Source organism: Gavia stellata, chromosome 7 (genome assembly GCF_030936135.1).
Source record: "Gavia stellata isolate bGavSte3 chromosome 7, bGavSte3.hap2, whole genome shotgun sequence".
NCBI lineage: Eukaryota > Metazoa > Chordata > Aves > Gaviiformes > Gaviidae > Gavia > Gavia stellata.
In genome coordinates, this window is record NC_082600.1 from 12,977,687 (window position 1) to 13,004,055 (window position 26,369).

The window sequence follows — 26,369 nt, forward strand, 5'->3', positions numbered from 1 at the left end:
AGTGAGGGGCCCAAAAAACAGCAAAGGGAGGGAAGAGTTTCGCTGCAGGGCAAGCAGGGAGGGGCTGATGGGGGATGGTCCCAAGCCCTGCACAGGGCAGCGGTGGGGTGGTGGGCTGCCTGGTTCAACAGCCTCCAGCATGCAGCACTGCATCAGCCTTGGCCAGGGAAAAATAAATCACATTTAGTTAAAGGCTTGTAAGATAGAGGAGATTCAGTCACTTGCAATTAACTGATTTGTAAGGGGAAAAGAGCACAAAAAGGCTCTCACAAGCAGCAAGTAAAACACCCGTACAGATACGAATGCCCCCCCTCCGCAGCAAGATCCAGCTGTGGTCCGGGGCCAGCGGATGCTGCGGCTGCTTTCACAGACACCATGGTAACATGGTGGCTCCAGTGCCTCGCCGGCAAGCAGTGCATGGGCTGACCATGCTGCACCGTGGCCACACCGGCCCCAAGGCCACAGGGTGTTGTCTGGCCTCGTGAGGTCTGGGTGAGGGCTTGGGGTGGGGAGGTCTCCCTTGGCTTCACGTCATGCGGGCGCTCTGTGTGCTGTGGGGTGAGTTTTGGGGACCCAGCCCTAGGTCACTGCTCTCCACAGAGATGCACTTGTTGCAGGACCACGGGATGGTGGGACTTGGGGATTCCCAACCTGCCGGTGTCAGCCACCATCAGCAACAGCTGATGGCTTCCTCTGCCTTTCGACCCTGTTGGTGGCTGCTTCACTCGGTACCAAGTGCCTCACAGCCGCAGCAGAAGCTCCTGCCCAGGCCAGTTGCTTTTCAACCCAGTACTGCCAGAGGGGCACCCTCAGGAGCAACACGCACGGTGCAATTCCCACCCTGCGCTGCCAGCGCAGACCTCCTCTCAGACCTGGCTCTGCCCTGCTTGCAAAGCAACGGCAGCAACCAGGGTCATGGAGATGGTCTTGTTCCCTGCCTGGCTCATGTTTGGTGTCCTGCCTGCTTGCACTGCCCATTACCGGAGGTCTGTCTGCGGGCGGGGGGGCGGCAGGGCCGGTCTCACCGCTGCATGCTGCCCGTCACCCTTTGTCTGATGCACCTGATGATGAATTCCCAGGCCTTTGAGAAGGGCTTATGTCTTCCAGAGACTAGAACAAAACATAATAAACTTAAAATAGCTGCTTCCTTATGGAATATGCCAACAAGCCCTACTGAAAACCCGGTACAGTGTAAATTTGCATAAATTTGCATACATCTCCATAATTTCAGCCTCACCCATCAGATCTGCTCCCATAATGAAGCAGTACCTGACATTGCGGGCAGCTGAGGGTATTTGACACACGCCAGGCCACAAGCACCACTGCTAACGGGGCCCCTGGGTGCCGCTGCCCCGGCCCTCGTTAGCGATGGGCCAGAGTGACCGTCTCCAGCCATCGGGTTCCCACCTGCGTCCTTCCCTGGGGAACCCTGACACCGGCACCGAACCTCTTTCCCCTTGTACCACGAGAAGATGCGCTCTCTCGCCGCAGGGGATAACATGATAAATCCCCAGGTAGGTCCACAGGGGTCTTATAACCATCAGCCCGGGCACCGGGGGAGGGAGCAAGCTCAGGCAGCTCAGTGGAGGTGAAGGGAAGGGGAATGTTTGCTCAGGATGGAGCCCTGTGCCAGCGCCCAGGGGACGGGAGCGAGGTCCCCAAAAGGAGTAACGGGGGACCCTGCGCAGAGATCCCCCGGCACCAAGCACACTGCTGGAAAGCAAAACAATCTCCTTTTAAACCCAAACAACGGGTCCGAGCCCTGGAGGCTCTGGGCCACATTTTGAAATGTGTTTGAGCACTGAATTTCCATCATGCATCCAGAGATGCATCCTTCAACCTGCTGTCTGCCCTGGGCAAATTCAGCATGGTGCTGGCTAAAGCACAGGGTGCTGAATTAGACCCCAGTTCACCAGGTATCACATGAGACCCAAATCCCAATGTTGAACTATCTAAAAAAGGACTGATACCTGCAAAATGCAGTTTAAAAACCAGAAGCAACACCAGGGAGGCCGTGCCTGCGTGGCTGAGCCCTAACGGTGAAGGTTTTCTGTGGTTTCCTTCGCCGCGCGGACGCTTTTATTCAGGTGGGATGTGCTTGCTTGTGGTTTAGAACCCACCAGGAGCGATGTGAGGGGCTGTGAGGGCTGGGCAGGCAGCAGTGTCCGCAGGGAGGTGGTGGCTGCCCCCGGCACGAGGCCATGCTGTCAGGTCTCCGTCTCGCTCGCTTCATACAGAGGGTTGAGGTAGAAGACCTGGTGGTCTTTGGGAGCCATCTGCGGCATCTCCTCTCCAGGGTCAGCGCTTGGTGGCTCCTGCAGCAGCAAGGGAGGGAAAAGCAACCACTGGGGAAGGGAAACAAAACCCTTCACAAAACCCACCCAGCGCTGAGTCCCTGCGGCAGCTGAGGAGCTGGTAACCTGCAGGAAGATGGAACCATCCCACAAACCCCTCCTGGCCTGGGGAAGGGAGGAGCCCTGCCGGGTACATTGCACCTCCATCAGCACTCGAGAAGGTCCTGGCTGGGCCCCCACCACCTCCTGCCCGTGTACCCGAGCATCTCCATGTCCCCGGGGAGTTGGCAACTCACCACGTCGAACATGGGATTGTCAAAGCCTTTGTCACTGTCTGGCGCAGGGGACGCCGGATCCTCCGCTCTGTCCCAGGGCCGGGGGAGGCGCAGGGCAGGCAGCCTGGGGAGAGACCTGGGCATCACCCACCCGCATCCCACCCGTCCCAGCAGCTCCTCCAGCCAAAACCCTGCATCTTCAAGAGATGGGTAGGAATATGCAGGGGCAATCTTTCAGGCTGTTTTTGAACTGGGACATTTGTACCCTTTCCCAGGGAAAAGCTGCCCTACCCAGCAGAAACCGTTAAGCCTGGAGGGCTGGGACCTGCATCCTGGAGGGAAGAGTTTGTCGGAGGCAGACAACCCTAGCACAGGCTTCGCTTCGGAGCCGTCGCTCTCCCACCGTGGCCTGAAATGAATTGCCACAGAGCTGACACCTGTTCCCACTGCAATCTCAACAAGCATTAATTACTGTTATCATTACTTTTATCATGTTATCATTTTATCAACTCAGTCACCATCACTACTTTTATTATTTTCTTCATTACTTTTATCCTAAGGGTCCCAGTCACCGAGCATCATCCCCTGCACCAGGCACCTGGTGCGGGTGGGCTCAGCAGTGGGTCCGCACGTGTCACCGCAGGTCCCGAGAGCCCACCAATAAACACTGTGACCACGGGCTCTATATATGCAATCGGAGGAGCTGCACTATCTGCAGAGAGGCCGTGTCAGGCCCTTTTTGGTGGAAACAAGCTGAATTTGCTGGTTTGCCGGTGGTCAGGATGGCCCTGCTGCATGGAGGCAGACTGTTTGCAGGTTCCCAGAGCCACCTGTCTAATTTGCAGCATCCCTGCTGGTGTCGGATGCCTCCGTGATGCTTGGCAGCGCTGCCTGAAAGGGCACCTGCCCCAGAGCCACTCAGGGACGCGCAGCAGGAGCGGGTCGGCCGGGGACGTGGCCTGGGCTCAGGTTCAGCTCCGTCTCCTGTAGCTACACAGGCTTCCCTCCCGCTGCTGACAGAGCTGGTTTCAAAGGCCTGTCCGGCGTCCAAAGAAGTGTCAGTGGAAGATAAATCATCAAGTAGCAATTATGGGACTGGGAGTTTTATTTAGAAATTAAATGAAGGCGCGGGTTTATTGCTAGGAAATGTCATGTCAGCACGTGCTGAGCAGCAGGGCAAGCGTCCCTGGCCACGGCTGCTGCTGCATGGTGAGAAAACCCCAGTGGAGGAACCAGGAGGGAAGAAACCTGACTTGTGAGCCTGCAACACGGCCGGCATGCCCTGGCAGACACCACTGCACCTTGCACACACAAATTAAAGCAATTCCCAACCCCTGGTTATAAAAAGTGTAGGGTCCATCCTGTTTGCCCGTGGTCAAGTAGGTAAGACGAGCCATAGCAGCTCAGCGGACAGCCCCACTCACAAAAATGTCTGCCAGTAAACCCTGCAAAACCCTCCTTAGGGGAGGCAGGACCCTGCATGAAGGTGGGTGCATGAGCGAGGAGCAGAGGTGGGTGCCCCAAGTGCCTGCTGTGGGTGCTGCCAGGATGCCCCATTCACTGCTGGAGCCTGTCTCCAAGCTGTGAGGGGAAAAGGTGATGGAGAAGGGTATTTCTGACCAGCTCCTAGCTGCAGTGAGGTCAGGTGCCGTGCACCCCACCATCCCTCCCCTGGGACCTGCACACCACTCTCCACGCAGGGTGAGCAACTAATGCACCAGAAGCTGCATTTCCTTCTGGATGCTGTCATTCCCTTTCATGGCTACAAAGGTGCACGACGAGTGCTTTGAATTATTTTCACGCATTTCTATTTAGCAGCTGGCAGTTTCAGTCCTCCATCCCCCAGCAGGACTACAAACTAACAGTTACAAGGAACAGGAGATGTTCCCAGGCAGCACGACTGGGCTGTGCAGAGCTCCAACCGAGCCACAGCAGCCCCACTCCTGCCAGAGCACACTGTGCCACATGGCACCAAGAAGCAAGTCCTCCCAGCCGAGTACCAGTCCAAGAGTACAGAAGTGCCTTTCAGCCACCTCACCTCCAATAAACTGTAAGGAACAACGAGGGCAGTGGTTTTAAACTTCAAGGGGGTAGATTTAGATTAGATACTAGAAAGAAATTCTTCACCGTGAGGGTGGTGAGGCACTGGAACAGGTTGCCCAGAGAAGCTGTAGATGCCCCATCATTGGAAGTGTTCAAGGCCAGGTTGGACGGGGCTTTGAGCAACCCGATCTAGTGGAAAATGTCCCTGCCCATGGCAGCAGGGGTGGATTAGATGATCTTCAAAGGTCCCTTCCAACCCAAACCATTCTGTGATGCTATGAACTAGTAACGCTGGGTATAGCAGACTGCCCAGCTATGCCCATCACCATGGGAGCTCTGGGCAGCCCTGCATGCCTCCATGCCACCAGCCTGGCTGGAAGGGACAGCCTTAGGATGACAGCTGCCCCCAGGCAGGAGAAGCTGGGCAACATGCTGCCAGCAGAAACCTCATCCCTACCTTAGCTTTCCTTTTCTGTAGAGAAAGAGAATCCCTCCAAGCAACAGGAGACTGAAGAGCAGACCCAAGACCATCCCCGCTGTGATCCTGCTCAATGCGTGGCTCCCTGCTTGCCCGCTGAAAGTGCTGCCAGTGGCCACCTCCATGTTGCCACTTGAAATGCCAAGCGCTTCACCTGGGAAAAGGCAGGAAGAAACAGGGGTGAGGACTGGACAGGGCAACATGCCCACACACCTGCACACCACCCTGACTCACACAGGGCAGAGGGAGCCTGCAGTTGGGTCTGGCACTGTTTGCCTGGTTAATCACCTTTCCCCAGGGATGGGGGGTGGGATACACAGCTGAGTGGATTCAAGTGAGACAAGACCATGTGGGTCTGCTACCCACACAACAACCACCAGGTCCACTGGCTGTGACCTGCACGCTCATCAGCATCTGCCAACTTACATGGCTGCCTTCACATGTGGCATTCTGGCTGGAAAGCAGCTCTGCAGAGAGGGACCTGGGGTCCTGGTGAGCACCAAGCTGACCATAGCCAGACATGGCATGGAAGGACAACAGTATCCTGGGCTGCATGAGGAGAAGGGCTGCCAGCAGGTGAAGGGAGGTGACCCTTACCCTCTGCTCTGCCTTGGGGAGACACAGCTGAAATGCTGGGCCAGGGTCTTCTCAGTGGTGCCCGGTGACAGGGCAAGAGGCAATAGGCACAAATATGGTAAATTCCACTTCAACATAAGAAAAAACTGTTTTACTGCAAAGGTGGTCAAAGGCAGGGACAGGTTTCCCAGAGAGGCTGTGAAGTCTCCATCCTTGGAGGGATTCAAAACCCAACTGGACATGGCCCTGGGCAACCTGCTCTCAGGTTCCCCATCAGGGGAAGATGGTCTCCAGAGGTCCCTGCCAACCCTGATAATTCTGATCCTGCAGTTCTAGTTTGTCCACACCACTGTCCTACTATGATTAAAATGGTAAAACTTCTGGGTAAGCAAAGTTAAACTTCTGGGTAGGCAAAGTTCACTACTGAAATCATTAGAAAGGCAGAGCATGTGTGTTCGGAAGGCTTAGAGGTGTGCTGGACCAGACAGATGAGGACAAGGACCTTAGGAGTGTTCAACTCAGGGAGCTTCAACCAAGCTGCCACTTGATTCCCATGTGTTTCCCTGGTGAAAGAGCAGTGGCGCGGGGCTGCCATGTGGGCTGCTGGCTGGGGACAAGAAGCTCTGGACAGTGGTGGCTTTAGGTGTACCCATGGGGGGACTCCTCAAGGAGGACAGCAGTGTTACCGTGCTGTGCTATGTCCTCCATGATGTCTGCAGCCATCTGTTCCGCAGCGGTGCCGGTCTGCGCTCCCATCTCATCATCGATCAGCAGGATTTGGATGAGGGGAGTGGAGCTTCGGGGTATGACTCCCAGGAAGGTCTGTGCTTTGTACACCTTGGATATGGCCATCCGCACACCGGCATACTTGGGCTTTTCAAAACACAAAGCAACAAGTAAAGCCCATGAGAGCAGTAGGCAGAAATTAGTCACCTCTACAGACAGCCACGATGGATGCACCAGCAAGGCCCACCTATAAATCTTCATGTGAGTCCCATCAAAGAGCTGCCATCTCTGTTACCACAGTGGGTTTCCCAAATGAGAGGTTCATATCTCCCTTCCCTTTGAAGCTGTGACCAGCACCCACCATGCAGCATCCCCCTGCGGAGGTGAGCATGGCAAGAAAGCAATTTCGTGTAGCACACACTGTATTAAGATGTGTGCGGCTGTAAGGAGGGCAGGCAGCAGGCTTTCAGCTTGGGATCAATAGCAGAATACTCTGATATCGATCCTCCTGGTGTAACTTGCAGCATGCCTCCCCCCCCAACAGCTCCCAGCCAGGAGGAGGGATGTCATGCTGTGTCTGACAAGCAGCAGTGTGGAGTGATGCCTTGTAGAGCATGCATCTGAGTGCTGACCGGTGCCAGTAACCTGCCCAGTGCTTGCCTACTGGGGAATAAAAAGCAGCCCAGCATTGGGAATGATCTCCCAGAGCCCACGGGATGCGCTGCAGCAGGTTCGCATGATCCCAGCCGCATGGGCTGACCTCCCATGTTATCTCGACCAGACGTCCTGGCTGACCTCACATGTTTTCTAGACCGGGGTTTCCAGCAAGCCCCCCTGCAACCTTCCCCATCTGCACGCCGGCAGCTGTTCCTGCCCTGCGCTGGGAGGGACAGCGTGGCTCTGGTGGGGAGCAAAGGAGGCTGCACCGTCCCCCAAGAGGCACAACCAAGAGGCCAAATGTGAGGGTTGAGCCCTGCAGGGTGGTGGGGAGCAGGGCTGAACCCCCTGCATCCCTGGGACCTCCTGCACGCCCCACCCTGCCCCACCAGCATTGAGTCACCGGCAGACATGGCCGGTGGCTTGTGGTTTCATTAAGCCCTCCTGATCTGGCGGGCTGACGTACCTGGCTCAGCAAGGCTTGGACCAGTCTGTCCCGGTACTTCTGCAGGTCAAAATCAGGAGTGAAATCCAGGTTAATGGTGGCTCCTGCAGCCCAAAAACAGACATGACATTGTCTCCGAGCCCAAGCAGAGAGCTGCTGCAGCAGCACGGCTCCGACTGCCGCAAAAGCCTCTAGGGACCCTCCAGTACCTCCATGCAACTGGTCTGGCTGGGCTCAGGAGAGGCAGCTCTGCAGATCTGCCTGAGCAGCGCTGCCCCAAGAAACCTCTCCCTCCCTCACTGGTCTTTTTATCGGCTGGGTTTGGTGAAGGGCTTTTGGTTTCCACCATATTCCAGAGAGAAGCAGCTTTCCCCGGAAGGCTTTATCCTGCATATCCCTTGGGAAGCTCTGCACGTAACTGGGTTTCGGGGCTGCAAAGCTGCGATTCACCAGCGCTACCCTGGCTTTGGAGGAAAGGCAGAGGGGAAAGGACAGCTGCACTCCTGTACCGCTGCACTACAGTCATTGGGTCAAATATTTTCCTTGGGAAAAAACCCCAAGTAAGCATTTTTTTAAATATTAAATTCTCCTAAAGGCTTTAAGAGGCTCTACTTTTAGGAACATGTCAGAGAAACATATGGTGCTCTTTTAATGAATCTGGTACAATATACCAAATATCTAGGTACAACTGTGCATGAAAAATTCCTCTTAACAACATTCCAGGTAGATTAATGGAGAAGTGCCCATTGCAGAGGGAACGCTGTCAATCTGCATGTTTTCATTTTAAATTAAATGAAAGAAACTTGCTGTTGGAAAGCTGACATTACGGTGAAAAAAGTGCATTTCCTCTGAGTGCTTTCCGCTGCATAAACTCAGCAGAGGCCTATTAGCTTGACAAGCTGTGACATCCTGACAGGATAAACCAGAGGCAGGGACAAAGGGCTGCAACTCAGAACAGGCTTCCAAAAGCCAGGCTGATGCTTCACAGAATCATAGAATCACAGAATGGTTTGGGTTGGAAGGGATCTTGAAGATCATCTAGTTCCAAGCCCCCTGCCATGGGCAGGGACACCTTCCACTAGACCAGGTTGCTCAAAGCCCCATCCAACTTGGCCTTGAACACTGCCAGGGTTGGGGCATCCACAACTTCTCTGGGCAACCTGTTCCAGTGCCTCACCACCCTCATGGGGAAGAATTTCTTCCTAATATCTAATCTAAATCTTCCCTCTTTCAGTCTAAAGCCATTACCCCTTGTCCTATCACTACATGCCCTTGTAAAAAGTCCCTCTCCAGCTTTCTCGTAGGCCCCTTCAGGTACTGGAAGGATGCTGTAAGGTCTCCCCAGAGCCTTCTCTTCTCCAGGCTGAACAACCCCAACTCTCTCAGCCTGTCCTCCCAGGAGAGGTGCTCCAGACCTCTGATCATCTTTGTGGCCCTCCTCTGGACTCGCTCCAACAGGTCCATGTCCTCCTTATGTTGGGGTCCCCAGAGCTGGACGCAGTACTCCAGGTGGGGTCTCACGAGAGCGGAGTAGAGGGGGAGAATCACCTCCTTTGACCTGCTGGTCACGCTTCTTTTGATGCAGCCCAGGACATGATTGGCTTTCTGGGCTGTGAATGCACATTGCTGGCTCATGTCCAGTTTTTTATCCACCAATACCCCCAAGCCCGTCTCTCTAGGGCTGCTCTTAATCTCATCACCCAGCCTGCATCCATGTTTGGGATTGCCCCGACCCAGGTGCAGAGAGATGCGCTGGGAGGGTGGCACGTGGGATGCGGATGGGACCTGTGGATGGGACCTGCGGATGGGACCTGTGGGAGCCGCACTACAGCAAAACTTCATCCCACGAGCGCTCAGACCCCAGGCCAGCAGCATCCCACACACCCAGCTTCTCCCCGCAGAGCCAGAGGAAGGGGGCTGGGGCAGCCGGCATGTCGGGGTGGATGAATAGGGCCATGACACGCACTCACCGCAGACTCCGCAGCAGTGGCCGAGGGGCTGCAAAGGGCTCCGGCATGCCAGCGCTGGGCACTGTCTCCCCGACGCCCTAAGCAGGGCCATGCAGATGCGGTGGCCATCCTAAAGGAGAGCAGGGCAGCATCAGTCCCTTGTCCTCCCTCGCCCCCCAAATTGCAACGGCACCCCCCTAAATTGCAACGGGAGGACTCACCGGGGTGTTCCCACAGGCACAGCCAGACTTGTCGGGACAGACGGTGCCTGTCACCTGCAGAGTGCCATTGCCGTGAAACTGCAGCGGGGCAGAGGGACCTCGCAGGTACCCAGCCCAGGCCTCGGGGCTGCTGAACTCCTGGGTGAGGAAGAGTAGCAAAAGCTGGTGAGTGTCCCCAGCCAGGTCCCAGCACTGTCCCCAAGCATCCGGCTGTGCTGCCTGGGCGGCCGGTGCCACGTCTGTCGGCCAGCTTGGGGCAGCCCCACTGCAGGCACTGAGTGCAGCAGGAAAATCCTGCCACTACACCCATTCGGGCTTTTCCATGGGGCCAGCAGAAAAATCCCTTCTAATTTAAAACCAAGAAAAAGGACCACAAATAAATCCTGAGATGGCTGGGCTTTTTTTTTTTTTTTTCTTGTTTTCCCTCTTTCTGCTGGCCCAGATAATTCAGTTTATCAGCTTTTAATTACTGGAAGGAAGGTGCTGGATCAGAGGTGTTTTCCTTCAATCTGGGAAGCGTTTCAGTGGACTCAGCATTAGCAAAGGCTGAGCTGGACTGACCAGCCTTGTCCTACCGAGCTGACTGTAAATCCCTCACCCGCTGCCTTCCATGGGAGGTTCTCCATGCCTTGGCACAGCAGGAGGATTTCTCAGGCCCTGGGGTGAAAATACTGCACACAGAGCAAGGAGCAGGCTGACTTCAAAGGGACAAAGTAGCTTATAAGGTCAGTTTTTAGGAAATATGCTATAATCACAAAAATAAAAAAGCACCTTTTCTTTCCATCTCATCACTCAGCAGCAGCCTCCACCCCAGGGCACGGCCAGCTGCAGTCCCTGGGGGGGTGGATTTAGCAGGGGGGGGTGATTGCTGTGAGGTAGTCCCCAGGCATCAGTGGGACCAGCATCACTCCGAGCATCCAGGACAGCCCATCTCTGCATCCCTGGGGCTATATGTGCCCTAGGTGACCTCCATTGAGGTCCTGCCTTGTCTAGACTCGCCTGCACCCGCCTGGATGCCGACTGAGGTTATTACTCAAAAACCAGTTACCTAATGCCTGGACTCGAAATGGCAGATCCCAGGCAGTGCATCGGTAGAAATAATAAATAACATATGAAATGTCTGCTGCATCTCCCACTCCTGGAAGGAGCCTGTGTTTACTGCTGCAATGCCTGTGATCTTTCACTCCTCCGACCGGCAAGGGACGGGGCTCGTCGTGCGCCTGATTCACGGGCTGAAGCACAGCAGGCTGCCACCGCTTCTATAATTATCCCTCCAATCAATTAAAGAGCGGTACAGAAGCAAAGCTGGGAGACGATCGCGGGGCCACGGGCCATGGGCTGCATTAAGGTCGGGGACGGGAGGGAGGTGTCCCCAGAGGGTCCCTGAGCAGCGCGGTTGCAGACACGTGCCTGGGAAGGGGCCAGCCCCTGGGTGCCAGAGAAGATGCCATTTGCTGGCAGTTTGACCTGTGCACATTGAACTTTTTTTTTTTTACTGTGAATTTTGAGATGGCCTGTGTTCCCATGCCGCAGGAGGGAAGTGATAACAAACCAGTAGAGGAAAAAAATCGAGACTATCCACAGCAGCAGAAGCCCATGAAGCTGCAGCACCGTGGGAGTGACCCATCTCCCTGCACAGTGCCACTCCTCCATCCCTCACTGGTCCTTCCTCTCCTGACCTACTTTGGGGCCATGATGTGGAGGCGTCGAGCCGGTTTCTCATCATCCCCACGTTACCTGGCCCATGAGAGAGATGCTGCGGAGATGAATCACTTGCTGCGATGAGTCGATGTTTACCCGGAAGGAGGTTTCGGGCTGGAAGATAACATCATCATAGCGGCACGGGACGCGTTCCTCATCCACAGAAAAGATGCGACCGGCCGGCTCGAGCTCCCTGCCAGGGGACACAACCTGCCACAGCGTGGGATCGAACCACACATGGTGCTCGGAGTCAGCAAACCTCACTGTTGCACCTGGAAAAGCAACAGGAAAGGTTGAGCATGACCCAAATCCAAATCTGCAGCCCTGATGGATGCATCTGGGTTGGTAAAACCAGTGAGTGAAGTGGAGGAGCTCACCCCATGGGCAGGGAGCAAAGGGCTGGCCCTGGCATCGCCTTCCCGGGCAGCCACCGCAGGGCACCTCCCAGAACCCAGCAGAGGCTTGGCAAAGCTTTCCAGCGCTCAGGGGCTGGGGTCTCAGCAGCTCAGCCCAGACCCCACTTCTGGCTGCAGACCTCCAGCCCCAGATCCCACAGGACATTTTTCCCCCACTTCTTTAAAGCTGGCCCTTATGGTTAGGAAGGAAAAAAACCCTGGAGCCTAAATGCTGAGTAACAGCTAAACTGGAAAAAAATGGGTATGATAATTCATGTCCCAGTTCCCAAGCAGCCTGGCAGGCCTGCAGAAACTTGACCAGCCCTGGTCCCTGCAGTGGGTAACCCCCAAAAACCAGTGCACCATTTAACCATTGATTATGTAACCATTAACCGTTTCCCTGCTGGTCACAGTTAGTATCATCACACAGTGCCCTGCTTCCTTCTCACCCTTCCCCAACAGCTGAACCTTTACCAATTCAGCTATCACACGGGTTTATTGACTGAATTATTTGCTCTGTTTTAAAATCATGCTTTAAAAAAATCCATTTGTGAAAGGTGCTCCAGAAACGCCTGTTGATTTCAGGGGAGCTGCACATGGTCAGCAGGAAAAGCCCAGTGCAAGGAGGAGACAGCTCCCAGAGCATCCCTGATGGGGGGCAAACAGCCCCAAGACAGAAAAACGATAGGGATGAAGGATTTTGGAATGGCTCCAGACAGCCTGGTGCTACAGTCCTTCCTCTGGGCAGACCTGTTAGGGCTTTTTCTCTTTTTTTTCTCTTTTTTTGCCGTCAGAGCGCAGACACAGGTGCTCTGCTTGGACTCTTCCTTTCCAGCAGCCAAACTAAAAAGTTACTTGCCACTGAAAGCATTAGGTAGCTCTTAAATACCCCAAAATACATCTCCCTAGCAAACAGCTTTCAGACTAATAACACGCATGGATGAAACAAACCTGCCGCTTCACACACGGCCAACCTGGACTGGAGGCTGAGAGGGGGGAAGGATGCGCTCACGCCGAAATGCCTGCGCACACCGGGCCGAGGGCCAGCTCCCTGCCGTGGCTGCGGTTCAGCTTGCCGGTGTGTAATTCCTAACCAGTTTTCTTTAGAAATACCATGGCAAAGAAAATGAGGGCTTTGATGTGGCTACATGTTTAATAGGCAAGGTAAAATACAAACAATATTTGCCTCTCTGCTACAACTTCAAAGGCTTCCCTACTATAATTACTTTTTCAGAAGACAGGTGATCAATCAGGAAAAAAAGATCTGATGTGAGGGAGGTCATCAAAGAAAAGGTAGGTATTAAAAGAGGAGTGATTCACTTTGCTCTGAGGTGGGAGAGCGAAGACCTTTGTAGAAGTGTTGGGGCTGAATTTGCATGATTATTCAGGGGCTGATGGGGTGACTGGTCTGGCCACAAAATACCTGAGTCACAGCCTGGATCCCAGCTGCCATCGAAAGCTGCGAATCCTGCACCAGATGCCAGCAGGAGTTCTCCGTTCAGGGGCAGGTACTAGACAAAGGGATTCAGAGCATTACTGTGAGGTCCCCCTGCCAGCCACCCAGGCTTGTGATCAAACAACAATGCTAATTATCAGGCTGCCTATTCTATTTGCTGTCTCCGAGGCACTTTACAGTCATTAGGAGTTACCTTTGCCATGCCCCGCGCTAATGGGAAAGCATCAGCTCCTGTTTTTACAGATGGGGACACTGAGATGGGAAGAGGCAGTCTGACATTATCTTCCAGTACCACAGAAAAGCATGAAGCGTTCAGGGAAGCAAGAACAAGGAAAAAGCAAAATAAGCTCTTTCGACAGCTCCTTCCTCCTATTGCACACACACTCCCAGCAGCTCAGGAATGGCTTTGTACATTGGCATGCAGTGAAAAACCCAACCTTACTCTGCAAGTGCCCAGAGGTCCCCTTGCTTAATGGGTTCCCACCTCCAGGGGCTGCGCTTGCCCCACAAAAAATAACTCAGGAGCCCACGCAATGCCTGGGGGGGTGTCAGCCCGTGCAGCTGTGCTCAGTCCGAGCTGACGAAAGCACACAGCGGCGTTTGGTGCAGCTTGCCATAGCCAGACCCTCTTCTTGTACCTGCTGGGGAGGAGGTCACCAGCAGGTAGTCGGGGTCACCACGCTTGCCTGGCTTCATTCTGGCCAGGCTTCTGCTCCAGGGCATGAGGACAAACCTCAACAGGCACAGCTCTGACACAGGGGCCCTTTTGGCGAGGAGCTGCGGCTACCCAGGTCACCAGCTGGCACTGCTGACTCCAGGACAGGCCTTGACAAACAACTGAGTCAGGTGACTCATTCACAGTACATAGATTATTCAGCCCAGCCCATCTTATTCTCCATTGAGAAACTGCCAAAGAGAAAATCAGGTTTTCCCCCACTATTTTCACGTGTCAAGGAGTGATGTTCAAGGCTATCTTCTGCTCTAACTCCACCTATCCAGGGTTTTAGCATCACTCTCCAGACAGCAGCTGGAAGCCTTCCAGCACCGCATGTGCTGATGCACGGGGTCCTGTGCTCAGGCAGAAGCATGTTAGATGGGATTTTAAGCTTTCATCTATTTAATTGGTCTTTAAATATGCATATAGGTTAGAGAAAGCAAGACTTATGAATGACTGCTGCAGGTGGCTGTGATAGCTCTCTGTCCTTGGGGCAGTCTTGCCTGAGGATGCTCTGTCCCACACAGGGACCACCTTGATGGAGAGGATGGATATGGCAAAAAGCTCCTCACCCACAAGCCGTAGGCAGTTGTTTAGAAGTTGTGTGCCTTGGTGGTGCAGTGCTTTGAAGGCTGTAGCCTCAGTCCCCCTCTTGGTTCAGAAATGGTGAGAAGCCAGGGTGGAGAGCAGAGGGTGGCTGCCACTGAGAAGAGCCCCGCAGTGCTCCCGTGCACCACCCGCTTCAGACCCAGCAATGATGTCATACATTGCGGAGGGGATGACGAGGTGAATAGCCGAGATCTGGGCAACGTCTGCCCCAAAGGTGCGGAGTCTCCCCATCGGCCAGGAAGAAACTTTGCTTGCGGATGCTGCCCCATGAGACCATAGCATGTGCAGTGCCTAATGGGAAACCACGCCATCATGTTCTCTGAATTTCTATTACTCTTGAGTAAAGCCAATTTTTCCCCTACTGAAACACTGGAAGAGGCTGAAAGGTCTGTCAGGATAACAATGGCAACATGCCCTTTAGCTGCAGGTATATGTAGTGTCATTCTGAGGCTCAGGACTTCATCTGCTTTGAGCCGGGCAAGGTCTGTGCTACCAGCTTCTTTCACAAGGTCCTCCACTTCAGAAGTGCCCTGGCTTGTTTTCCCGTGAGCTCATGCAGGAACAGGTAGTGGGACACTTTGGGGCGGTCAGCTACTGCCAGTACCTAGGGCAGGTACAGCCAGTGCTGCCAGTCATGTCCCTTGTCCCGGATCTGCGGGGCCATCTCAGGCTGGAGCCCCTCACCACTGCCTCTTGCCCAGTTTGCCACCCTGCAGACTGCTGTGCATGATGGGGCCAAGCAGGGAGGGTGGCCAGCTGACTGCTGGGGTCCAGCTGAGCTGCTCAGGATGGGATTTTGGATGGGGTGCAGTGGATCGTTCACCAGCACAGCTCTTCACAGCAGTCACCTGTGGACACTTGGGCCGTAGCTGCAGGGATTTTTGGGTGGAGGAAGAAAAATCAGACAGCAGGTGATGATGATGGGGATGGGTGACACAGCAGGGCTGTGATTACCTGGCCTCTATTCACTTTTCCAGGCTGCAGAAGTTGGTGTTCGTGAGTGTTGTGGCTGGATCAAGACCACAGGGTTGGGAAGTCCCTGCTGTGGTCCCTGCCTGACTGACAGCTCTTTCCCCTATAAACCAAACAAACACTTTGACTATGGCTGTGGGTTGCAGCTTCCCAAACGCCCTGCGGTGGCCATGCAGGACACAATGAGCTTTCCTGTCCAGGGGATTGTTCGTTCAGATCTTCACAAATTAACTAGGGGGAGAAAAAAGCCACAGAGACAACACTTGGACAAATACGTGCCTACATTTGTAAGCTGCATCACTCTCGCTGCTCCAGAGAGCTATGCAAGAGTGGTTTGTGCATGGATTATGCACAAAGCAAAGCAAGGAAAACCTGGCAAGGATTCACACGGCATGGCTGAGTTCAGTGCTGGGAGAGTGGGGATGAGGTGGGCTTGGTGGGTTGGAGATACCACATGTGTGTGCACACACAGCTGCACAAATGCTAGTCTAATGACCAACCGAGGTCGCATCCTCCTGTGCCTGGGAGCGCCCAGGTGAGCAGGCTCTGGATGGGGTGCAAAGCAGATGCACGGCCAGCAGTGTATGGCTCCAATCCTGCCCACGAGGAGAGGTGGTAGAAAATGCCTTGTGCTAAACCTGCCCCACGCCTGCAGCATCTATGCAGGGCTCTGGAGACACTGGGCTCTCTGGCGAAGACACAGCTTCTCCAGCTACCACTGGAGATCCCCCTCCACCACCAAGGCCAAAACCCCAGTCTGGCTGGACTTCCAAAGCCCAGAGGAAGATGTCCACGCGAGTGTGAGTGTGACAGGAAAATGAGAGTCCCACAGCACACACAGTGTCCCAGCCGCTGACCCCTTCACCCTCTGGGACTGCCCAAAAGCTGTTAGGACCAGCCCTGGAATTAAAATGCAAGGCGATGCAATGCAAGCTGGGGGATGAAGTCACCTCATCTCCACAAACATGACGTGCAAGAAGAGCCCTACACTTCTGCTTCGCAGCAGGAGTTCCTGAGGCTGGCCCCCGCAGCTACGGCTCCTTGCCTATCAAGGCAGACGTGTTGCCCATCCATCACCAGCACTCCCCAAGATTCACGCCACTGGGCAGCATTTCAGAAGTGACTCTCTTGTCCAGTGGATCTTAGTTTGTAAATAATCTGCCCTTTCTTTTTTCCTAACGTAAGTTAAGCATCTCAGTTCATTGCAGAGGACAAATGGAGGCTCCGGTTGGGCAGTGGCTTTCTGCATTTGGGAGTTTAGTATAGAAATTGTATATTGACTGGGCCACTTTCCAAGTACATTTTGAACTAAGCAATGACATGTACCAAAGCACTAGAGCCAAAAAGCTGGTGGTTTCATCTGCTTTCCCTTGCTCCTGCCAACCTGTACTCCAGGGCCATTAATACAGCGAGCTTAGAGTCCCGTTAGTCATTTCCCATACCTGATACTAGTAAATGACTTATCTCCTCGGTCATCATTAACAAGTGTAATGACAACTGAAACACAGGCATCATTTTTCTCATCAAAGTCAGCAAAAAAAGAAAGGGGAAGGACCCCCCTGTGGCTCTTGCCCCACAATCACCATGTTTGCAATGCTGAGAAGAAATCCATCAGGGCTGCACATGGCTCCCGGGTACATCCCCTCGCCTGGCACCCAGCCTGGGGGCAGCTTCGGGGCTGCTGCTGGTGGCACCCCATCGAAAAGCATCGCTGGGGTAGGATGCAAGGGTGTCATTTATCTGCCACGGAGTGCTGTAACCCACCACAGGTGTTAATGCTCAAAGAAAAGGATCATCTCCCCCACTCCTGCTTCGCTGAGCCAGTGGCAGCCCCGCAGATGGGGGGGCAGCAGGCAGGCAGCCCCCTGCCCATTGCTGCCGGGGGGGAATGGTGTGGGTTTTACCAACCCCCATTGGGGCCGGGGGTCTGACTGCAGCCGGCTGTGCGAGCGCTTGGGCGGGATCCAGCTGCTGGCTGAAGGCCCCGGAACGGCACGGGGCCAAATTCACCTGCAGGTGAATCCCTCTGATGGCCCTGGAGCATTGCCAGGGGCTCGCTCACCGCGGGGTTTCTTGCGTTTGTTAGTAGGGGTTCGTTCACTCGCTTTCCTGACCAGGTGAAGCTCCCACCTGCATCCTCAGGCCAGCACACTTCTCCCAGCCACACACGCCGTCCCACGCTCCAGCCCACCGCCAGGTCCGGCCTGCCCCTGCCATGGCCCCCAGTCCCGCACCAGCTATTCCGGATCCCCCATGAGAGGGGCCGGCGAGGCAGGAGGAACTGCAGCCATGCCGACACCTCTGGGTGAGCTGAGGAGGGCAACCTGCTGCCGGACTCGAACCTTGCTGCCCAAAGAGCTCCCTGCCCAGGCACATGGTCCCCACGAGGAGTGGGACTTCAGCATCCCACGGAAACCAGGCAAGAAACGTAGCTTTTATCCCTGTGAAACCCATGCTTGGGCAGGCTGGTGCAGTGTGGAGCGGGGCACAGGAGCTAGCGCTCCTCTCCGCAAGACTCCGCAGTAGATGCCCACCAGCCCTTCTCTGCTCCCAGTGATAACTCACCCCTGTGCTTTCTCCCCCCAGAGCAGGCAGGGTCACGGGCAAAGGAGCAGCGTGCCAGTGGGACGTCATCATTTCATCGTCATCCCCTGCAAGCTAATGAGGCGCTTGGCGGCTCTCCCCTGCCTGCATCCCTGCCTCCCCCTCCTGCAAGGCAGAGTCCTTTGGCAGCAGTGCGGCTGCGCGCTCATTAATGCGGGAGCTGGTTCCTCTGCCATGTCTGCGCGTCACATTCTACATTGCATTTCAAGGCGCGGGCTCCCACACTGCCTGCCCAAGCTGGCCTTGCCACCATGTCCCCTGGCACAGGGGTGGCCCGGCACATGGGGTTCCCGAAACATCATGATCCTGCCCGTCCCCCCAAAGGAGCCGCAGCTCCTGGCCATCCCACGCAGGTGCTGCCCGGCACACCCCCTGCCAAACCACCTGGCAGACCCCAATAAAAGCCATCGGGGGATAAAAAACAGCAACGGGTCCACAAAGGCCATTAATTTGACCACAGGTCCCCAGTGCACACCTCCAGTTGCGGAGCCAAACAGGTCCCATCAGGGTGCAGAAATCGGGTGTCCTGGGGGGACATGGGGACATTGGGAGCCCCTCGGGGAGTGCATTAAGGTAAACCAGCGGAAGACACTTGAGATACAGATGCAAAAGGCACACAGAGGCTTAAAGCCATTTGCCATATCTACTTCAGGTTAGTTCGGCTCATTTTCCTGAACTTCCCTCCACGGGTAAGGTCAGTGAGGGCTGGAAAGCAGCTCGAGGTGCGGGCAGGGGAGCCGTCCCCCGCAGTCAGGGACGGCAGCCGGTCCATGGAGCAGCCACCCAGCCAGACCTGCCCCAGAAGCCACTCCGGCCCGGGATGCTGGTAAGCTGCTCCGCTCATTGCTGGCTTTAATAACTCCTCCTCCTGGAAAATAGCCTGCAAGGAGTAAATAACCTTGGTGAGGCAACTGCAAAAGACTGTTTCACTGCACCTTTCCTAGGGCAAACCTTCAGTGGGAACACTGCCGGAGAAAAGCCTGCAAGATCTGGGCTTGTAATTATGTGCTGGCACACACGCATTCCAATGAAATTTTTACCTTCATCTCAGGAAAAGGAAAAATAATCCCTTTTCCGTGGGTCTCGTTACCCTGCTGTTTGGGAAGCGGGAAGGAGGCAGCGCCGGTGCCTCGGACGAGTGCAAACCATGGCAATTCATTAGACCCGGTGCCCCTGGAGAGCAATTGGCATTTCGAGATCAATCTCTGCCAGGAACGGAGTGGGAGCACCCTGCAGCAAAGCCGAGTATGTTCTGCTCTTGCAATTAGGCAGCTAAAAATATAAGGCTGGGCGAGACATCCCTGGTTAGACCTTAGTGCCCCGCACGCTCCCAACCCTCACCCAGACTTTGCGGCCCCTCACCGGGTGGGCAGGGAGGAGGTGCAGGCAGCTGCCGCCACCATGGCAGGACTCAGTGGTGGGGCAGAGCTGGAAAGGTGACGTTGGCGCTGCCGAATAACCCTGGCCAGTGCCCTGACCCTAGCACCACGGGGGTCGAGCGAGGCTGCTCTGCCCACGTGGCTAAACCCGACTCCTGTCACCCCAAAAATAGCAAGCGGCATCATCCATCCGTGGCCTGCGCTGTGGTGGTGGCCAACTCGGGTACAAACTGCACCAGGGCTGGTGTTATTAGGGCAAACACCGGGCTCACAGCTGCAGCCGTGCCCTAGCCTGGCTCCCTTTGGAAGCACAGCCACACCCAGAGGGTCCAACCGCTGGGAAGAGCCCTTCTCCCCCAGCAGGGAGACAAGCAAAGCCAAAGCCCACCTTGCCCTGGAACACCACTGTCAGGCACTGCCACCCTGAGCACCTCCATTTTTTTTGCGGATTTACTCCCAGGCACCTCTGGAAGCTGGCTAAATACTGATCTGCATCTTTAGGCAGCTAAATACCATAGAAAATCCAGCCTAATCACAATGGTTGTGCTTCAAAGTCACACTTAAGCTGGATTTGGATTTAGCTTGTGGCTGAATTAGGGACCCACTCGAAACTTCAGACCAAATAACCACTGCGCGGGGCAATAAATGGGTTTCCCCCAAGCGGGGAGGTGGGCTGCGTGCCTCACCAGCCCTGGCCTCCTCCCGAGAAAGCAGCTCCCGGTGCTTGGCTGATGCCCACATGGGACGGATGGGGAGGGGAGCTGGAGGCCTCACCATACAGAAGTGTTTCCTTTAATATAAATGTCTGGGGGGGTGACGGTGGCACATGAGGACCCCCCAGCACCCCAGGTCTCACTCCACTCAGCTGGGGAGTTGGGATAGGAGGTCTCATGCTGCCTCTCCGCTGGTGGGGCACTGGCACTGAGCATCCCCGCCCTGCGCCCGCCGCGGCTGGCATTGTCCTCATGAAAGTCAATGAGAGCCCAGCCCCTTCCCCGGCCATCAATTTCCTCCTGCGCTACTATAGCAAGCAACGCTCTCCTTTTTTTTGGCCAAAGGCTGTATAGCATCTCCATGGCGACTCTAAAGCTTAATGTATTCCTGCTGATTTAAGTGATTAATGCTCCAGTGTGGCACGGCGGCAGCCGAACAGGTGCAGCCCAGCCTCGCTGCAAAAAGCCTCATGACAAATTCATTTTCTAACCACCCAGTTGCCAAATTTCATGCCATCCCCACAAGTGGCAGACCGGCTCAGGTGCTGAGCTTCATTACTTTTTCATTGCTAATCTTGGCAGTCCCCTTATCACCTGGAGACAACAGAGCACAGCGGCGCACAGAAGGGAGGTGCCTGAGCTGAAATGAAAAAGAAATATTAACCACGGCTCTAGGAAACTTGCTGGGACAGTTCATTACGAATTGCTGTGGCAGTGATGTTCAGAATGAAGCCATGAGCTGCGGTGCAGGTTATAGCCTAGTAAGAGCTTGGTTGCTTACAGGTGGTGCAATTCGGTGCAGCAGCGGGATGAGCCCCTGGCCGGAGGGGAACGGCGCTGCGCTCTCACAGCTGGTGCTGCCGCGACGCTTTATTCATTCCCAGGTCCCCCAGCTCTCCTCTCCTCCTGCACAGTGGTGGGACTATAATATTCACTGTAACCCTGGCTCGCACAGCCGCTCGCCAGCAGCGGGGTCCCGGAGAAACCCTGGGGCAGCAGAGGGTCCCCGGTGGCTCCCGCGAGTACCACTGGATCCTTTGATCGGGATGAGTTGGGAGCCACTCCGGCACCCTGGCCCCATCGCTGAGCCACAATGGGAAACGTCCACCCGCGCAGCCAGCAGACAGTCGGCACAGCAGCACAGCCACGGATGTCAGCAGTTGTGCAAGGACTGTGGTGTGCCTCCCTCTCCTCAGCCAGCCACAGGGCTGCTCAGCTCAGCTCTTTAGCTCCGTTGTGAAAGGCTAACGCCGTAACGGGTAACGCTGCTTTGCAATTATGCACTTTGCAGACCTCTGATGAAAGTACTTTAGAAATATTATACATTCATCTGTAAGTAAAATAAAATCTACTGGAGTGATATTTTGCTCTTTTCTTCTCTGGGTAAATTCCACATCATTTATTACATTATATTTGTACGTATTTCCCCAGTACATTCTTTCCTTCTAAAATTCATATTTAAAATGCCATATAAATAAAGTAACTCCTCCAAATATTTGTAGAGGGATTAAGCATGGTGCATGGTGTTATTAAAGCATCAAAACTATTAGTGGTGTAGACAGCCTGAACAAATTACACCACATAAATTTCAAGGGCTTGTTTGGATTTAATGGCCGATAAAAGAGCAAAGCCACCCTAAAACCGAGAGAGAAAACTTGGCCACAAGCTCGTGCCATCCAGGGGAGGAGGTTCTGCAAACGGGATCCAGCCTGTTCCGTGCCATCCCGATGCTGGGATGGGGCTCACCAGTGACGCATCCCGTGCCAGTGTGTTGGCACTGCAGGTTTGGTTTCCCCGTTAATTCCTCCCTGTTAAATTTGACCCTCCAAACCACGGGGATCAAGACCCTGTGCTTTCATGGCTGCATGTCAGCCTGCTCCTGGCAGGGCTCCTATTTTTGGGGGACACCAGGTTGCTCAGAAACCCCTCCAAGGCGAGAACCCCCAACACGATCTTGCCTAACTCATGTATGCGGCTGATAATGCCGCAGAAAAATATAAAACCCAATGGCACTTGAAAGGAAATTTCTCGAGCAACATTTTGGGATTTCCCAGAGCAGTTTGTTTTCATTTCAGGATATTTTGATGTCAGCTTCACTTAGCCTCTGTCTGGGGCTAGAGCCTGCTCCATGTCGACAACGCTGTGGGTTAGTGCTCCTCAGCAAACTACTGCCAAGGTCTCAGTCCCATGGAGGGGGTTTTATCCTTCCTTTGGGGAGGAAAAATAAATTTCTTCCAACAGAAAGTGGTTTTTGGGGTGATCCCCCCCATATTCCCCAATGAAAAAAAAAATAATCTCAGAAATGGGCTTTTCAGCTCCACGGTGCATAGCCCCCCGGGCTGCTGTGACCCCTGTTCCCTGCTCCAGCCGAGGCATCCTGGGTGAGTCTGGCTGAAGCAAAATGTCAAAGTCCCCAGAGAGGGGGACAGGGGGACGTGCCACCCGGCTGGCAGCACTCCAGCGCCAGCCCTGCCCTCACCCACCCTCCCGGCACCACCGCACACTGCCTTACCATGTCCGTCAGCACATGGGGAGACCTGACGAAGACTGAGATGACCTGTAAGAAAAGCAAATATAAAAGCGCACTTTCCCCTGGCAAGTAAAGGGCTTTTCTGATGCCCGATGGCATTTTGCAAAAAATTAAATAAAAACAAAAATAAAATAAGAATGTCCAATACCTTGTTCTTCTCAAAATGAATCAGGTCGCTCGCACAGGGGACTCTGCCTTTATCCCAGTTGGAGGCGGTTTCAAAATTGGTGTTGGGGATCCACTGCTTGTGCACGGCGGCAGCGGCAGCTGGGAGGATCAGGGAAACCAGTGTAACCCAGTCCGTGGCAGGCACTGGGAGCCCTCTCCATGATGCACTATGGGATGGCTTGGCCTTTTTGGCCAGATTTGGGGATTTTCCACCCAAGAGCAGCCTGTGTGTTCCCAGCTGAGCAGTCACAGCCCTCCTCTGCACAGGGGATTTTTTTTGGCTGGGTGATGGTTTTTACCTACCCAGGTAGGAAGAGGGGTAAGGGACAAATACTTGGCAGGCAGAGAGAAAGCAGGGAAGTGCTGCAGGCAATGGGCAAAAATAACACACACCTGGTATCTAAGCAATCATTTCAGTGGGGTTTTTGCCACTCGGAATGACCAAATGCACAGACACCCCCCACCCTTGTTGTTTCCAGTAGGTACAGGGTGGGCACAGAGCTGGCAGGACCACAAGGACAGGGTGAGAGGCGAAAGGGCATTTGTTACAGCATGTGTAACACAAAATATGGGCTGGTTTCATGCATTTGGGGCTGAAGAGGGGTGACTGAGTGGTGTCCTACAGCCTGAGGCACTGGCAAATTGGGAAATAGAGGTCTTCCCCATGGGGCTTGCCAGGATGGCGGTGGTCCTGCCCACAGGTCCCCACAGGGATGAGCCCACTGGCCAGGGACGGGCTGTGGCAGAGGTGGGTTTCCACTCTGACCCGCTCTGTTCGCATCAGTGCGGCGGAGCCATGTGCCTCCCAGCCTGACATGGCCCAGGCTTCGCTGGGAGATGCACATCCAGCTGAAGATGAATCTCCAGCAGCCTGAATTAAATGGCTTCGGGCAAGCGAGTTATGAGACAGAAAAGAGGAAAGAAAAAGAAAAAACCTTTGCTGTTAATATGGGTTATCTTTTCTTTAGGGAAAAACCCCACAAAACTACAAAATGGGTAGAAAGCCAGCGGTGGAGGGGACTGGGCAGCAGAGTGGGACCTGGGCTCTGGAGGTTGGGCGCAGAGTGGGGCAGGAGGGGCTGTAGGGTGGCCCTGGCCTGGGGAGGGAGGGGGGGGTCTGAATGACTTTGGCTGAGGGAGGGAGGTGCGCTGCAGAAAGCCTGGGCCCTGCTAGTCCGAATGATGGGGAGGGATGTGGCCGGTTGCGGTCTGTCGGCTCTGCGGAGGCTTTATCAGCACGCAACAATCGCGGCGGAGTGTAATTTGCACTGACTCTGCCAGGGGCTCTGCTGAGACCATTTGCTGTACATAGCCATGTCCGGGCGAAGAGGAAACAATATATTTTTAACTTGAATGAAAGTCCTAATGTAGGAACAGGGGTGGGAAGCTAGGTGTGAGGAGCAGAGGGACCCCCAGCCCCGCACCAGGCTGCAGCCATGGCTTTCAGCTTCCTGAAGCAGCCCTTAGGCAAAGCAAATACTCCCTTGTCCCATATCTAATTTAAAACCCACTGAGAGGGAAAAGGACCGTACAGTGATGAGAACTGGACCCAGGCAGCCGCTTGCAGTGTTATGGGCACAAACACCTTGCTGATTTGGAGTCAAAAAGAGCTTAAGAATGGAAAAAGCCCCGAGATGGTAACTGCAAAGTGTTCTGTCCCTGCTATGCTTGACTTGCGTCCCTTCCATCGCAGGAAGACGGAGATTAGAAAGGTTAAAGCTCCAGCAGAAAGGCTCAGCTGGCCCCATTGCACACACGCTTCACGTTCCTGCAGCTGCAAGGTGTTATGTCAAGCGAGCTCATGCCGTGCACCGCAGGGATGTCTCTGTGTGCTGACCTGGCTTGGCTGCGGCAGTGGCGGGGGCACCTCCTCAGGCCGGGGGCTCTGGGGCAGCAGAGGTTAATCTCCTATTACAAAGCCTTTTCCCCCATGCAGCTGCACTGATGCATTCCTGCACCCTCCATAGCCCTGAAAATATCAGCATGCTATTTAATCAGCCTTGTCTCCAGGGAAGCGCAGTCCTTGAACATCAGTGACATGCATATTCAACAGAGAACGTGTCCTGCAGTGCAGAGCTGCTGGCTTCAAATAAGAGCAGGAAAACCCAAGCTGCAGAGGTGCAGCGGCCATGATACACGAATTCCAGCCTCATTCCCCTGCCTTCTCTCTGTCCACTTGGAAAAGCCTGTTCCCGTTTGTGTTACAGATACGCCTGAGGTGACAGAGCCTGCAGCTCTGCTCCGAAACAGGATTGCTGTAAGTGCAAATGGGGAAGTCGTCCAGCTCTCACCCCTCCTCCCATGGCGGTCGGGCTCTGGGCATACTCACCGAGGAGCTGCAGGACACGGAGGAGGAACAGGCACTTCATTTTGCAGCAGGCTGCCAGCACTCACCTCCACAGCCCCTGCCCGGCTGGACCTTGGACCCTCCCTGGGGCACGTGATGGGCTCAGCCCGAGGAGGCTGTAGGGAGAAGTGAGTAAACCAGTGCAGGAGGCAGGTTTCCCCCAGCACAAACCAGAGCCTTGCTTAGTCCCAGAAGACGGCTTGCTCTCACAGCTGCTCCTTTCCCAAGCTCCCCACTTCCTTAGCATCCATGGGGAGCCTGGGAGAGCTGCTGACGAACAAGGTGGTGAGGCAAGAGCAGTGGTCCCCCCAGCTCGGCTCACCAGACCTCGCCATCCGTGCCCCCTCCACCCATCCGGGTCCTACTAAAGGAACTGTGAACACACTGCGTGCACACCCCATGCCGCTCTCCCCTGCAGAACACCAGCTACCTTGTAATTACTAATAATGGTCTCAATGTATTTTGAATTAGCTCGCTTGGAAGAGAGCAGCTCCCAGCGACAACTTGTAATTGTACTTTGGCCACCAGCTGATTTGCTCATTACCTGGTGTATGCTGTGGCAGCGCCAGCACAGCCCCACACTGCTTTTGTTGGGGTTGCCGGGGGTCAACGGGGGCAGCTGGTGGCAGTGCCGGCACACATGGCTGCAGGAGGAGGAGGAGGAGGAGGAAGCACCCCACCATCCCTGTCCTCTGCCCCAGTGCAGAGCGATGCTGCATGCAGGTCCAGGCCCACGTCTTTACAAGGGTGTGTTAGGAGCAGAAAAGGATGGGAGGAGAGCAACTACAGCCTGGGAAGGGGACAGCGTGGGGATGGTGACAGAGGCCCCTGCCATGGGGAGAGCTGGCGGGGCTCAGCTCCCCTCCGGCTGGGACCCTTCGGCTGACGCTGGTACAAGCAGGGCAAGGGCAGGAGATTTGTGAATGCAGGGGTTTACAGGAGCCCAGGAGGAGACTGGAGAAGTGCTTAGAAGGGACTCAATGGAGGGATCACAAACCACAAGAAATTCTGACCTGACACCAGTGAGGATTTAGGAGCACAGGAGTGGGAACAGGCCATCCTCATCCCATCCTTCATGCTCCCACCGCTTCCCAACTTCCAAGTGGGCAGACTGGG

General features: G+C 54.8%; 1 protein-coding gene across 1 annotated transcript; it reads right to left on the reverse strand.

The window, feature by feature from the left end:
* Nucleotides 1-2,207: 2,207 nt before the first annotated feature.
* AMN (amnion associated transmembrane protein) lies at nt 2,208-25,936 on the reverse strand. Its single transcript, XM_059819493.1, has 13 exons — nt 25,798-25,936; nt 25,236-25,295; nt 22,887-23,005; nt 22,721-22,765; nt 13,184-13,271; nt 11,402-11,637; nt 9,665-9,802; nt 9,465-9,573; nt 7,516-7,598; nt 6,353-6,539; nt 5,070-5,244; nt 2,591-2,693; nt 2,208-2,315 (listed from the first exon to the last, which is right to left on the reverse strand). The coding sequence occupies exons 1-13, from the start codon at nt 25,934-25,936 to the stop codon at nt 2,208-2,210; spliced, it is 1,590 nt and encodes a 529-aa protein (XP_059675476.1).
* Nucleotides 25,937-26,369: the final 433 nt, after the last annotated feature.

Bases quoted from the DNA above. Each gene is read 5' to 3' on its own strand.
- AMN (XM_059819493.1), bottom strand. From the start codon at position 25,936: ATGGTGGGGTGCTTCCTCCTCCTCCTCCTCCTCCTGCAGCCATGTGTG. The intron at 22,766-22,886 runs GTATTGGACATT...CTTTTCTTACAG, and splicing joins TTCATTTTGAGAAGAACAAG to GTCATCTCAGTCTTCGTCAG. The intron at 2,316-2,590 runs GTGAGTTGCCAA...TTGCTGCTGCAG, and splicing joins ACAATCCCATGTTCGACGTG to GAGCCACCAAGCGCTGACCC.